General features: G+C 45.8%; 1 protein-coding gene across 2 annotated transcripts in view; it reads left to right on the top strand.

Moving 5' to 3' along the window:
• Positions 1-14,706, top strand: part of BRINP2 (BMP/retinoic acid inducible neural specific 2) — a 120,609-nt gene extending 105,903 nt beyond the window's left edge. Inside the window, exons 5-8 of one of the 2 annotated variants that reach the window (XM_053607616.1) lie at positions 4,488-4,593; positions 7,702-7,938; positions 10,677-10,899; positions 12,510-14,706. In XM_053607616.1, the coding sequence (XP_053463591.1) occupies positions 4,488-4,593; positions 7,702-7,938; positions 10,677-10,899; positions 12,510-13,626 (1,683 nt within the window). In that variant the 3' untranslated portion in view covers positions 13,627-14,706. The remainder of the gene's footprint in view (positions 1-4,487; positions 4,594-7,701; positions 7,939-10,676; positions 10,900-12,509) is intronic. The other variant, XM_053607617.1, reaches the window with a different exon arrangement.
• Positions 14,707-15,098: the final 392 nt, after the last annotated feature.

Below are 15,098 nucleotides of genomic sequence, written 5' to 3'. Positions count from 1 at the left end.
CAAAGAGCTCAGGACCACAGGGAGGAAGGGGGCCTGTTTCTAGTTACAACTCACCCTCTATTTAGCCTAAGGCTGAGAAGGGCTCAGTGGGGAGGGCTGAACATGCTCATGTGCTGACTGAAGGGAGCTCCCTCAAAAGTTCGGGTGGACCCCAACATGGCAAAGAGAGAGTGTTTCTCACAAATCTTCCTTTCAACTTGTCTGAATTGCTCACTGCAGCAGCCTGCATTCCATTTGCAACTCTTTTACGCACACAGCCTCAGCTCTGCTCTCCCAGCCTGGCCCCATCACTCCCAGTTAGAAGCCCGTTTGACTGGGCTCTTAGTGTTGCAGGTGTTCCCTTAAGTAGCACGAGAGCAGCCTGGACGCGGAGGCTGGGTGGGGAGGAGAATGGGCTCACCAGAATGAGGGTTTGCACAGTCTGGTATTTATGGAAAATTGAATGTGCTAATGAACCTGAGATCCATCAGGGCTTTCTGAAGGCAGGATGGTCTCTGTCAACAGACCAATTAGCACAGAATTATTTTCCCTTTCTGAAAGCCTATCTCAGGCACTCTTTGAAGTGTGCTAGAGTGAACTGCACTTCCCATTACTTCTGTCAGCCCTCTTTATAATCTGCTGAAGCTGTCTGCCTCTTCTACAGGAATGCAGTCTTCTCTCGAAACTTCTGGACACTGCGGCTTTAATCACTTTGGAGGAGAGGAAGGGGGATCTCAGGCCATCCTGCTTACTTAATTCAGCACTAAGGCGATGTCTGCAAGGCAACCCTGTTTAGGTCCTTCCATTCTTTTCACCTTCTTACTTCTCTAGGGAGGAGAGAGTTGGTCTCAGAACAGGATATCAGTGAAAGGAGCTATGACTCTGTGACCTAGAGGAACCTGAGAGTGGGCCTTCCTCACTCAAGGACATCTGGTTCCCAGTCTCTCCTTCACACAGGAAATGTACACAAGGGAGGGGCGGGTGGAGGGTCAAGGTCCTTATCTGTTCACACTCTCATCTTGGTTCTACAATTAACAAAGTGCAACTACTCACACTCTTTCATTCACTTACCTACTTGATTGTCCTCTTGAGGAACCAACCTTTGGAAACAGCAGAGTGAAGGTCAGAAAATTGTCAAAGCCCAGAATAATGAACAAGATGGTGATGGTGGGGAGAAAATGGATTGGGGGGAGGTAAGAACAAGTACGGAGCTGAGGGTGAGGGAAGGGAAGCTGAGGGGGAAGTAAGGCAAGTTCTCACTGTGACTGTTCTCCAAACTGTCCTCATCTTTAGAACACATCCTATTCCTACATACGGCTCATTAGCTGTCTGCCTGCCTAAACTTGCTTAGTGAGTGACCAAGTCAAGGGTGAGTTCATGGAAAAGGCAATGAAACACTCAGTAGCAATGGGACAGCCAGCTTGCCTACAGGCAGGGACCAGCACGTCTTCAAATACTGTACCCTGCTGCTCCGCCTCTGCCCTTTAGCTCACCTCATCTAAGAGGAGAGAGCCTCCCCAGAATAGCTGGGCCCGTTCTCAGCTGTGGCTCTTCTTATGGGGACTTTCACAGCATGTTGAAATGAGGCTGGCTTGGCTTGCCCAGTTCAGTCTGACAACTAGCCAATACCCACTCACTCAATGAAGAAACATAATTCAGGACCCAAGCCACAGGTGGAGGGAGGCAGGCCCAGGTACAGTGGCCAGAATTCTGGGGTCACAGGCACAGAGTTCCTTGCCTACACGCTCCCTACTGGCAGCAACTAGGTCTTATTCATCCTTAAATATTTCTTAAATGAATAAGTGAGTGAATAAAAGAATGAACAAATGAGTTGACTGAATCCTAGCCCTAAAGCTGACTATATGACCTCGAATAAGCTATTTAACTTATAGGGCCTTGGTTTCCTACTCTGTATTATAGGATAATAAAATTGATCTCAAGTCAGTACAATTTGTCATGCCCAGTGTTAACATTTTGAGAAGAGGACAGATTCCTAAAACATGTCATGTGGACTGGTCTATGTAGAATACTTGTTTTTAAGAGTGCTGGCATGTAAAGGAGTTTATACTCACTTTACTTCAGCAGTCCTTAGCAGTCCTTTGGCCTGCCTGCTCAGGAGACAAAAAAGTAGTAAACTAGATCCAGACAAACTGGATCCTGAAGTTAAAATCCTGGTCCCACTACTCAGCAGCCCTATGGTCTCAAGCACTATAATTCTCTGAGCCTTTGTCTCCTATTTTGGAGAATGACAGTAATGATGTTCTCCCAGAGAGTTCCTGTGAAGGTTAAAGGGGATGGCCTTGGGAGAAGAACTTGGAAGTCTGGAGAGAAGTTGTTCCTGCTCTTGTGGTGGTCTTGTCCTTGTTCTCTGTTAAGGCTGAGTCTTGCTGCCTCTCAGGTTCTGTGTCTATTGTTGGCCATTGGTCTTTGGACCTTCCTTCCTTCCTTCCTTCTTTCCTTCCTTCCTTCCTTCCTTCCTTCCTTTCTTTCTTTCTTTCTTTTTTGAGACAGAATCTCACTTTCTTGCCCCTGGAAGAGTGCCATGGTATCCTAGACCACAGCAACCTCAAACTCTTGGGCTCAAGCAATGCTATTGCCTCAGCCTCCCAATCAGCTGGGACTGCAGACACCCATTATAACACCTGGCTATTTTTTAGAGAATGGGTCTCACTGTTGCTTAGGTTGGTCTTGAACTTGTGAGCTCAGGCAATCCACATGCCCTGGCCTCCCAGAGTACTGGGATTACAGGCATGAACCACTGTGCCCGACCTGTTTCCTTCCTTTCTTCAATGCCCTTCCCCTTCCCTCCAGCCCCTGCTCATCTTTCAAGACCAATTCATGGCTCACTCCTTCCATAAAGCCTTTTCCAACTATTTCAAGCTACAAGTAACTCTCTCATCTCTCCCTTGACTGTGATTTTGTTCCATATCACACTATTTCTCACTTGATTACTCTGTTCTACATCTATTTCTTAAGCCTAGGTCTACTAAAATCCTTTTAAAGATGTTACTTACATGTTGGCATTCACCATGGTAATGAGCATGGTGCAGGATACATTGTGCCGTGCACTGCTGAGCCTGTGCACAGCAGATCACACTGCTCCTTCTTGTCCTCATACTACATTCCCCTCTCTGCCACCTGCCCACTCCCCACTTATCCTAAGGGACCAGTCAGATGCTGCTCCCTCTGGCACTCCTGATATTTCTCTTTGTTTAGGGTTGCGTTCTAAACACATGCTCTTGCTGTGACTTGGATGTGTCAGCCAGGTGTGTATGTGGCTGCCTTCCCCACAGATTGTGACCCCTTTTTGGTGGATGCAGTGCACAACTTGTTCATCTCAGGGAACACCTCTCCACCTGGCAAAGCCTAGAACAGATGACTCATACGTTCTCTCACTTCTTGAGTACCTACTATGTGCCAGACACAGTGCTGATCACTGTTGACAACATGGTGAGCAGCATAAATATGTGCTGAGCTTTCCTCTGTGGAGCCTGTAGTACGAGGGACCCACACATGGATCACACACTGGCAGAAAATGTAATGAAACTACAGCCCCCATGTCTGATGCAAAGCAGAGATGCCTGAAGCCAGAAGAGAGGTCAGAGGTATCAGGGTGGATCTCCCTGAAGAACCATGGGAAAGGGGCTCTATGCATCTTTGATGAATTGTATAGAATTGAACAGAGGCTGCTCAATAAATCCTAGTTGATTGGTTGATTGATTGTTGGCAAAGCCTTCAGAGATCTTGAGAAGAAAGGGCCTTGAGTCCCCATCATTCTTATTACATAATTATTTCAGTGCATTTAAAGCTCCCCATTTTTCATCTTATACTTTAAACATCAGGGAAATAGATGGGCCAACTTTATAATATTTTAAAATGACTCTATGGTGTTTTGGAATATTACATGGCTATAAGAGTTTATGTATATTTAATATACTTATTAAAATATGCAGTAAGTCCCTGGCTGATTTTCTCTAAGGACGTCTCAGTGCCGAGGTGGGACTTGAATGTTTAATACTAATACTAATACTCATAACTCATATTTCTCTAGTGCATTTCATCTTCAGGATCCCTAAAGCCTGTGAGCTTCATATCAAGTGGATGTAGATGAGCTCGCCAGGAGGCTGGCAGGAACCACATATGGCCCCCTGCCTTCCTCTGGGGGGTGGGGGAGAAAGGGTGATTCCAGCTTAAAGGTCTCATTCCTTCCTTAGGTTTCTCTGCTCACCTTGAATTTTCTGTTCCCAGACATAAATTCCCTTCAGCTTTCTCTGAAGGGTGCCCACTATGTACAACTTCTGCTGCCAGCCACATGTAATGGATACTCACTGTCTCAGGACAAGGAAGACAAGTGACTTTATGCTCTCGGGGTAGGAAAAGGCACATGTCATTTTTTGGCTGGTTAAAACAGGATACGGAAGCCTGAGATTGGACAGCTGGAGATCAGAAGTGCAAAGACACATTGTTTACTTGCTATCTGAATCCATCCCCTTCTCTTCCTTCTCCAGGTCACAGAGACCAGGACCGGACCCCTGGGCTGCAGCAACTATGATAACCTGGACTCAGTCAGCTCGGTGCTGGTGCAGAGTCCAGAGAACAAAGTGCAGTTACTAGGTAGGCAGCACCGTGAAAAACCTGGATCACCAAAGAGCAGGAAAAAATCCTGCCTGCCCCATTTGCTTCATCCTTCTTTTTTTCTTATTCATTTATTATTTCAGATTAATATGAGGGTACAAATGATTAGATTACGTTGTTTGCATTTCTAAGGTAAAGTTCAAGTTGTAGTTGAGTCTTCACCCAGGGGGCATGCTGAACACTCTTACATTGTACACATGGGGTGAGAGCTTACCAAACCTCTTCTCTCATCCCATTTCCCCTTTTCTTCCTTCCCTTTTCCCCTTCTTGAATATTTTTCTCTCATGTGGGCATGTAAGAGGACAAACATCTCTGTTGGTTTTATACTGAGTACATTGGATATTAGCTTTTCCATTCTTGTGATACTTTACTAAGAAGAATGTGCTTCCGTTCCATCCAGGTACATACAAAGGATGTAAAGTCTCCATCTTTTTTATGGCTGAATGGTATTTTATGATATACATATACTACAGTTTATTAATCCATTCATGGGTTGATGGGCACTTGGGTTGATTCCATGTCTTGGGGATTGTGAATTGAACTGGTAAACTACCACAGGTTCTGGGATCTATATCCAATAATCCCCATATTCTTTTGACGAAACATCTGATATGGTTTTTCCCTGCTTCCAAGACCTATTGCTCGTACCAATGGACACCTAAATCATCCCACTTCATATTTCTTCTCAAGATTTCTCTCTCAGTATCCTGTAAGAAATAGCACATCCATCCTTATAAGCTTTGGTATAGTTCAATGGACTCCTTTATTGTTCAAAAAACCCTCTACTTTATCCTAAAGATACATTGAAGAGTAGCTGGCTTTTCAGAGTGGTTAGAGGAAAACATCACTAGCTCAATTAAGCTGTACAAACTATTAGACTATTGGTTACTGTAATAACAACCTGAGAATAGCCTTAGCTTTCTGTTACTTTGGAGGACTCGAAGCCAGGAAGCTGGTTTGAGAAGAATGGGAGCCTTTTCCTAAAGTAGTGGACACAGTGTAAGGGTGTATGGCTCACCTGGCTGCAGGACACAATTGCAACATGAACCTTACCTAACAAATGCAAACATTGTAACCTAATCATTTGTAGCCTCCTATTAATCTGAAATTAAAAAAGAAAAAAGAATGGGAGTCTTTTGATTGGAGATAGCACAAGAAAAAAATGGAAATCAAAAGGAAAAAGAACCCACACTGGGTCTGGAGGTTGGGAAATAAGAGGAAGTAGCCATCTCCTGCTTTCTGATCCTCGAGTGTCCTAGGGTGGGGCTGCACACCCCAGTTCAGTGGGAAAAGTTTGTCTTAAAGCCTAACTGAATTAGACTCTGTTTAATATATTATTGTCTCAGCATTATAAAATCAATAGCCCTCTCCCAGGATCTATGATTACAAATTCCAGTCAACCTTACTCAGAGGCAACCCAGCGACGAGTTAGGTATCAAGAAATATATAACAAAGAGGAATAAATAACTCCTTTATTTAGAGCTACCTCTTGCGATTAGGATTCCTCTTCTTCTGTGTTCCTGGCTGGGCTGGGTTTGTGTCTAAAAATTAGTGATGAGTGAAGTTCAAAATGTCTGGCTGTTCATTTGGAATAGTTTATGCCATTGAATTTTATAGCCCATCATTCATGCAGACGTTTCACAGGGCACTTACTTTATAGCCATGGGATATGCTCTGGTGGGGTTGGGGGAAGTGATGGGGGAAGGGAGGGAAAGAATCTGTTGAATGTTGTAACAAGCAGTGGACAGGGGTATGGGGAGAGCACAAGAAAGGAACATGGAGGAGCAGTTTGGAACTGGAGGTAAACCTCAAGCACGATCAACACACATACACTGTTCCTAGAAATTTTAAGTTATATTTTGAGGTCTGCAACACTGGGATATATGCTTTAGGCTCTCTGATTTCCTGCCAAGGACAAGGTCAAGGGGGTAAAAATAAAGAGCTGGCAGATATTTGAGGAAAGAGGAGCTCATCACATCCAGACGTCTTCATGTTCCTCACTTTCTTGGCACAAGGTCTCACAGTGTACCTACTGGGGGAGCCTCCTCCAGGTCTGACTGCAGACATGGCCCAGATTGTGTCCAAAGGTGTACTTGTCCTTTGTTCATTCCTTGGTGAACTTCCAACAGCCGCCTTATTGTGAAGCCAACTGAGACTATATTTCAGCTACTGGTAAACTAAAAATGCTTTCCACAGATGGGTGCGAAAACTGAAGCTTGGAGCAACATAGTGCTTTTATCCAAGATTAGAAGCTAATTAGAAAAGAGAGCTGAGAGCCATTCATGTATACCTGGGCATGACTGATCTTGGGGCACTGGCCACCATTCTATCTTCAAATCTCCTTAAATAATATTGTGATGGGGCCACCAGTCCCAGTTAGGCAGTATGATCTGATGAGACAGGGACAGCATCTGACACCAAGCAGACTGTCTGAATGCGACGACTTGGGCAGGTCACTGTAGCCTTTGGCTTGGATTTCCTTACTGATAAGAACCCCATTATGCACACAAGTGTTATTTGCAATCATTCATACAAAGGACTTGTTATAGTGTCTCGCTACTATGCTCACAGTACCTGTCCCTACCTCCTGACCCGGACAGCCTCCTTGGTCCCTGAAGCTAGGACAGTAGGCCAAGGGGGGCCAGCATTCAGTAATGTCCTAGGATGCTTACTGCTAATCTTAGTAAAGCTATGGGATAGCAGAGCAAAAAGCCCATCAAAACTTGATTTCTCCCCCCATGAGGGCTGTAAACTCTTCTTTTATCTGAAACATCTTCCCGTTTCCATCCTAGAAGTGCTGATGTGTAGCCAATAAGCTGTTCTTATAATATGCATGCTCTCAATTTGGCTGATGTGAGGGGTTTGGCTAAGCCTTGGGCTTTGATGTTTCTCATCTGCATCTTCAGATCCTCCCCCATCTGTCACTGGGGTAGCAATAGCCCTCCCAACCAGCTCAGCAGGATCAGGCCCTGGGGTGACCTTTCTCGACCCCAGGATGCATAAGTTAGCTTTGCTGAAGCTCTGGGTGTGAGAAACCGAGACTGCGCTGGTTCTGCCCAGTGATTCCTTGATACGTCCTCTCCCCAGGCCTGCAGGTGCTGCTGCCTGAGTACCTGCGAGAGCGCTTTGTCGCTGCGGCTCTCAGCTACATCATGTGCAGCTCCGAGGGCGAGCTGGTCTGCAAGGACAATGACTGCTGGTGCCGGTGCGGCCCCACCTTCCCAGAATGCAACTGCCCCGGCGCCGACATCCAGGCCATGGAGGCCAGCCTGCTGCAGATCCGGGACTCCTGGGCCACGCACAACCGGCAGTTTGAGGAGTCAGGTGAATAACCAGCTGGCGAGAATGTTTCCCTGTTGATGAGAAGGGCTGCGACCTGCAGAGGAGCAAGGGCATGGTGGGGGACTCGGCCCGGATCCTGACTTGGCCACTTTCTGTCTCTACAACCTCAGCAGGATATATCCGCATCTTAAGTCTCAAATGCTTGTGTGTGTATGTGTGTGTGTGTGTGTGTGTGTGTGTGTGTGTGTGTGTAACAGAGTCTCACTTTATTGCCCCAGACTAAGCATCAGTCTAGCTTATAGCAACCTCAAAATCCTGGGTTCGAGCACTCCTCCTGCAGCCTCCTATGTAGCTTGAACTACAGGTGCCTGCCATGACATTGGCTAATTTTCCTACTTTTAGTGGAGATGGGGTCTTGTTCTTGCTCAGGCTGGTCTTGAACTCCTAAGCTCAAGGGATCCTCCCACCTCTGGCTCGAGGATTACAGGCAGGAGCTATTGTGCCCAGTTGTTTTGTTTAATGTCAGAATGTTAGGGGGTGCAGATGTTTTATTTACAAATTTTGTTTTTGTAGAGATTGACTCAAAGTTATATGCATAAGTGTGCCCTTTGCCCAGATAGTGTGCACTGTACCCAATAGGTGTGAATATGTAAATGGGCATAATTCGTACCCAAGAGATGTATTTGGAGGACTTAATAAGCTAAGATGAACATGATTGAGGGCATAGACCGTGACTGTCTTATTTGCTGCTAATTCCACAATACCAAGTGCAATGTTTACACATAAGGTGAACAGTAAATATTTATTATATGAAGGGTGTAGATAGTTCTAGATGGCACTCAGCACAAGTTAGTTGTTGCTTGTTGCTGTTATAACTGGTATCAATGCTACCTGGAGGCCTGGATTCAGAGGACATGGTTTTGCATCCTTGCCTTATTACTGACAAGTTTTGTGACCTTGGATTAGCCACGTAGCTTCTCAATGCCTCAGTTTCATCTGTAGAAGAAGGAAAGGGATAATAATAGGTGGGTGGAAGGCTCAGATGGGGTAATGTAGATGAAATTAGTGTATGAAGAACTTTGCATGGTATGTTGACACCTTTCAATACTAAATGAATGATGTTACATGGATATATCTTGAAAACATAATTTTGGATAATGTAAAGCAAGATGAAAAAGGTTATGTGTTACATACATATTTATATGGGTATGTTTCTATATAATGCTATATAATAATTTATTCAGTATAATATGTGTTTAATATGATTTACATGTTTACCAACATGCTAGCCAAAACATAATATTGTTATGGATAAATAACCTTTCAAAAAACATTAAAAAATGTGATAATATAAAGAAAATGTCCAAGAGAGTGGTTACATCTGGATAGAGAGAAAAGGAAGGTTTAGAACCTTCAAATACAGTATATTTGGTTTGCCTTGTTTCTTAAAGAATTAAAAAAAACATGAAGCCAATGATTTAACAATAAAAATAAAAATGTCTGAATTTATACTTAAATTATATTTAAAATAAATTTAGTAAATATTCATATCTCACCACTTCCTATTTACTTCCCTACATTTTACTAATTTTCCAACTATACAATGAATATAATGTATTGAAAGACTATTGCACATCTCTTTGAAAAAAAATAAAAAAGAAAAAAATAAAAAGGTAGAAGGCAGGCATATGGGAGTTTGCTTTTGTTCTCCATGCTTTTTTGTATGTTTACATTTTTTAGCTATACACAAACTAGTTGTTAGTGCCATTACCAGTCATGATGATCCTGTCCTTTGAGGGGGGTTAAGGAACCAGGTACATGAGCAATCAAAATGAACTGAGGTCCCAGGGCTTGCCATTACGAGTCCCAGATGAGACATTTAGTAGCTAAGGAGAATATCACATTCCAGCTCCCCAACCCCATGCTTTGGGCTGGGTGTTGGTATATGTTCCATAACATGATTTAGGCCATTGCCACTGTGAATCATTGTCAATGAATGAATGAGGGCTGTCTAGACCTCCACCAGGAGACATGGTGGCTTCAGGTCCCAAGTAAAAGCAGAGCAATGGACAGAGGCCTGAGCATGAGTTCAGAAAACACAATGTGCCCAGGAAGCTCTATGGAGACTTAAACGTAGCAGGAGCTTAGAACCAGAAAGCCCACTGTTTCTAGATTAGCCACAGGGAAGAATGGGAGCCACAGGGAAGCCAAAAGTTGAAGCTGAAAAGAGAAGAAGAGAATCTTAGAAAGTCAGAGAGTGGATGACTTTCTAAGATTTCTAAGAGGGGAAAGGCTGGCCTCAAGGACTGGAAGGTTCCTGAAAAGATTTCCACATCTGCTAGCCTGGGAGCACAGTCACATCCACGAGGTCCTCTTGTTGTCCACAGTGGTACTGTGGTAGTACTGGAGAAGATGGCCTTGAGATGGTGGCCTGGGTGACTTAAAAGGAGGTATAATTAGACAAAGAGATGCATCCGAGATCATTAGTCAAAGCGGGACCGCTGGCCCCTCTCGGGGTGGCAGCGATCTGTTTTGAAATTCAGACACATAATAGGAATAGAAAGGATGGGGAAATAATCCTGAAGCCATATTTTATGATCTGTTAATTATTTTTCAACAAAGCTATTAATTAAAAAAAAAAAATAACCCAGTAGAGTGGATGAGGAGGCTGCTTCTTCCTGCAGTGACACTGGAGGGCTGGGACTAGGGAGGGCCCACGTTCCTCTCCCAGGGCTCTGAGTAGCAGCTCCTCAGCTCAGCCCCTCTGTTCTTTTCCACAGAAGAATTTCAGGCCCTGCTAAAAAGACTGCCCGATGACCGCTTCCTGAACTCCACAGCTATCTCCCAGTTCTGGGCCATGGACACCAGCCTTCAGCACCGCTACCAGCAGCTGGGAGCCAGCCTGCAAGTGCTATTCAAGAAGACCCATCGTGTGGTACGCCGGCTCTTTAACCTGTGTAAGCGCTGCCACCGGCAGCCTCGCTTCCGCCTGCCCAAGGAGAGGTGAGCACCCCAGACACACAGGCAGAGCTCAGCACCTCCCCAACAGCTGCTAAGGCCAGGGAGGACCCCATCTCCAGGATGGGGGATCTGGGAGTGGTGACCAGCTCACATCCTTCCCGCTACATTCATCTCCTCATGTGTGTCATACCCAATTGTGAGTTAAATCTAAAGTGAGAGAAAGAGAGGCTAATTTTATTTTCACCCAAATTGTGGTAGATTCAAATACTATTCTATTACTTTAACTCTTATTTACTCATTTCCATTTTAATAAGTCTTTTAAAGACGGAAGGAATGATGTAAAAGCTCATATACCAATTGCATATGATGAAAAATCCACATGTTAGATTGTATCAAACAAGTGACTCTGCTCTGAATGACAGAAGGAAGCAAGCTGAGACCCCATGCCCTCAGGGGTAGAGTGGGACTGTATTATCATAAGCATCCATCCATTCATCCACTCATTCATTTGTTTATTTAACATGTTTTTATTAAGTCTGTATTGCATGCTCTACTATTAAGCTATAGGAAATACTGGTGAAGTGGAAAGATTTAACAAACATACAGAAACATAAACACTGGAAAATTGTAACTATGTGGCAGCCACTTAAATTCATGGTGGTGGATCATGAATCCTAGAGGCAAAGGGACAGTCTCCTAGAGGCAAAGACTAGAGAGGATGGCTTCCTTGGGGAAGGAAGTCCTGGCCAGATTGTGCAGGAATGGCTGGAAATAGTCTGGTCTGCACAAAGTGGGACCATATTATGGACAAAGGGAGCTACTTTTAAAGCAAACCAAGAGGTGTGGCTCTAAGTGGGGCGTGCAGAAGAAGGGAAGCAGGAGAGGAGAAGACAGGCCTATGAGGTCTGGAGAGGGGTTCATTTATTTTCTTTCAGCAAATGACTGCTAAATGCTTACCATGCACTAGAAACAATCTTCATTTCAGAAATTCTTTGGCCAATAATACAGCGTCCCTGCTGTCGTGACATTTATAAAGAAGCAGTCTATAAATAAGTAAACAACAAACAAACACAATCATTTCATATACCAATAATTGCCATGGAATAAATAAAAGCAGGATGATGTGATGGAGAGGGACTGGAGTGGTTCTTTTGGGGCTGTCAGGGAAGACTTCTTTGAGGAGGACCCTTAAGAGCTGAAATCAAAATTTCAAGAAAATCAGCCACAGAAAATCTCTGCTTTTGGTGGAGGAGTGATGGAATCAGAGAGACCAGAAAGGACAGAGACTTGGAAGTAGAAATAAAGTTGGCAGGAAGTTAGAATGTTTAGAGAGACATCTTATGTAGAAGGCTGGAAACTTGGATTTGATGCAAAGGATGTTGCAGCTCTTCTGTAGGCTTTGAATATAAGGAGAGGAGGTGCTACTTGGGAGACATGCACCTCGCTGCTGATCTGTCAGACGCTGGGCTCATGGCTCTGCTCCATCAGTCCAAAGCGGCACAGTAGGGTTTTGATCACTTGGAGAACTTGGGGCTTTAATCTTCCTTGTTCATAACCTTCCCTGCCTCCTAGTCAGTGTCCTGCTACCCTTAGGATGATGACAGTTGTGCCTTCCTTTGACTCCTGCTTCAATTTTATCTCCCCTCCCCAAGGTCCTTGTCCTACTGGTGGAATCGAATCCAGTCCCTCCTCTACTGTGGAGAAAGCACCTTCCCTGGCACCTTCCTGGAACAGAGCCACAGCTGCACCTGCCCCTATGACCAATCTTCCTGCCAGGCCCCCATCCCATGTGCCTTGGGTGAAGGGTCTGCATGTGCCCACTGTGCTCCGGACAACAGCACCCGCTGTGGGAGCTGCAACCCCGGCTATGTGCTGGCCCAGGGGCTGTGCCGGCCAGAGGTGGCTGAGTCGCTGGAGAACTTTCTCGGGCTGGAGACAGACCTGCAGGACCTGGAGCTGAAGTACCTGCTGCAGAAGCGGGATAGCCGCATCGAGGTGCACTCCATCTTCATCAGCAACGACATGCGCCTGGGCAGCTGGTTCGACCCCTCCTGGCGGAAGCGCATGCTGCTCACCCTGAAGAGCAACAAGTACAAGCCTGGGCTGGTGCACGTGATGCTGGCCTTGTCCTTGCAGATCTGCCTCACCAAGAATAGCACCCTGGAGCCTGTCATGGCCATCTACGTCAACCCCTTTGGGGGCAGCCACTCTGAGAGCTGGTTCATGCCTGTGAACGAGGGCAGCTTCCCTGACTGGGAAAGGACTAACGTGGATGCAGCCGCCCAGTGCCAAAACTGGACTATCACCTTGGGGAACAGGTGGAAGACCTTCTTTGAGACAGTCCATGTTTACCTACGGAGCCGAATCAAATCCCTGGATGACAGCTCCAACGAGACAATCTACTATGAGCCCCTGGAAATGACTGATCCCTCCAAGAATCTGGGCTACATGAAAATCAACACTTTGCAGGTCTTTGGCTACAGCCTGCCCTTTGACCCGGATGCTATCCGGGACTTAATTCTCCAGCTGGATTACCCGTACACTCAAGGTTCCCAGGACTCTGCACTCTTGCAGCTCATTGAGCTCAGGGACCGGGTGAACCAGCTTTCTCCACCTGGCAAGGTCCGACTTGACCTTTTCTCCTGCCTGCTCCGTCATCGGCTCAAGTTGGCCAATAATGAGGTGGGCAGGATCCAGTCCTCCCTGAGGGCTTTCAATTCCAAGCTGCCAAACCCTGTGGAGTACGAGACGGGCAAACTCTGTAGCTAATGGGGGGGAACCACTGCACCCCAGCCCTAGGCAGAGAGGGGATCCATGGTTCTGAGGTGCAAAGATAATCCAAGCCCTCACTTTAGTGCCAACAGGCTGCCACCATGAGACTTTCAGTGCCCAGCAGATGGGACCTCGAGGCTTGGACTAAAGCAGACAGGAGAGCAAAGAGCAGCCACGCACACATGCACATGTATGTGCAAATGCACACACGCACACACACACACACTTGCCCCCGGTGGCCACACCGCAGCAGCCTCAGGTCTGGAAGGCCGGTGCTTTCTGAAACCGATGCAGGTGAAAGAGAGGAGCCCGGGAAGAGAGTAAGGCAAAGAACCAGCCAAACCATGAAACAAACAATCAAAATCCTTAAAAGTGACCCTTGTCATTTAAGAAAGCAAGAGGGGACAAAGCTGGGAGGGGTGGGAGCTCTTCCTCCCCCTCTGTGGAGTCACTTTTGTATTCTTTTTAACCAGATTTCTTAAAATGTCATTGTTTTGTGAATCCCCATGTTGGTTCTTACTTTTGTATGCGGCCTCCTCTGTACCCCACGTACACTGTACGCTGACTGCGCCTCAGAGCTGCTCCCTCGGAAAACGTGGAAACAAGCAGTGTGGCCAGGAGAGCAGGTGCCAAGGGCGGGCCACGGCCACCTGGCTCCCCTCCTCCCTCGGCCCCTTCTTTCCTTGACCTCCCAGTTTCAGGGCCCCCACTCCCGGCTTGTTCCAAGTCCCCCCTTGTGGTCCATCCAGGGCTCCTATTCTGACAGCATCTGTCTGTCCAAGAAAGCAGCTCTGTCAAATTAGCGAAAATGTGTAGAAAAATGTTCTTTTTAAAAAAAAAAAACGAAATTATTTATTTTGTGATTGTTTTCCTTGTCTGTCTTCTCCAGCCACCTGAATATCTGAGTAAAAATTTATCTGATTTAATATATTTTTTAGAAAGGTCTTTTTTAGGGGAAAAAGTGAAAGAAAAGAGGGGAAAAAAAAGAGTTTAGTTCCCTGGTTTGCCTGCATTTTTCTCTTTTAATTACTCTATGTGTGACACACGGGTGTCCGTGGATGGGGGACATTGCAGTGTGGGAGGCTGGTTGATCAGCATCAACACAAGAAAATGTGTGCCTGTGGGTGGGAGGGGGGTGAGAGAAAGAGAATAAATGAAAACTTCCCCAGAGTTCTCTAAACTACACCTCCCTTCTTTATGTCTAAGTGAAAGACAACCAAGACTGCCCACTCTCAGGAGAGTGGTTTGAAAGTTCTGCCCACCAAACAGTACTGGGTGGGGTTCCTGCTAAGTGGGCTCCCCTGTCCTGCACGGCTGCCGACATCATGGGAATTTGCCATACTCTGCGTTTATGGTCTGGGATCCCCTGTGAGGAAATTGAGAAGGATGGAAGTGTGGCATCAGCTCCCTCCCTTCTGTCTGATTACCCGTTTCCCAACCCAAAGCAGCCTTGCCACATACCACACAGA

This window comes from Nycticebus coucang, chromosome 10, assembly GCF_027406575.1.
Source record: "Nycticebus coucang isolate mNycCou1 chromosome 10, mNycCou1.pri, whole genome shotgun sequence".
Classification (NCBI taxonomy): Eukaryota; Metazoa; Chordata; class Mammalia; order Primates; family Lorisidae; genus Nycticebus; species Nycticebus coucang.
The sequence above is the reverse complement of the archived record's forward strand: the minus strand, read 5'-3'. Positions and strand labels throughout refer to the sequence as shown.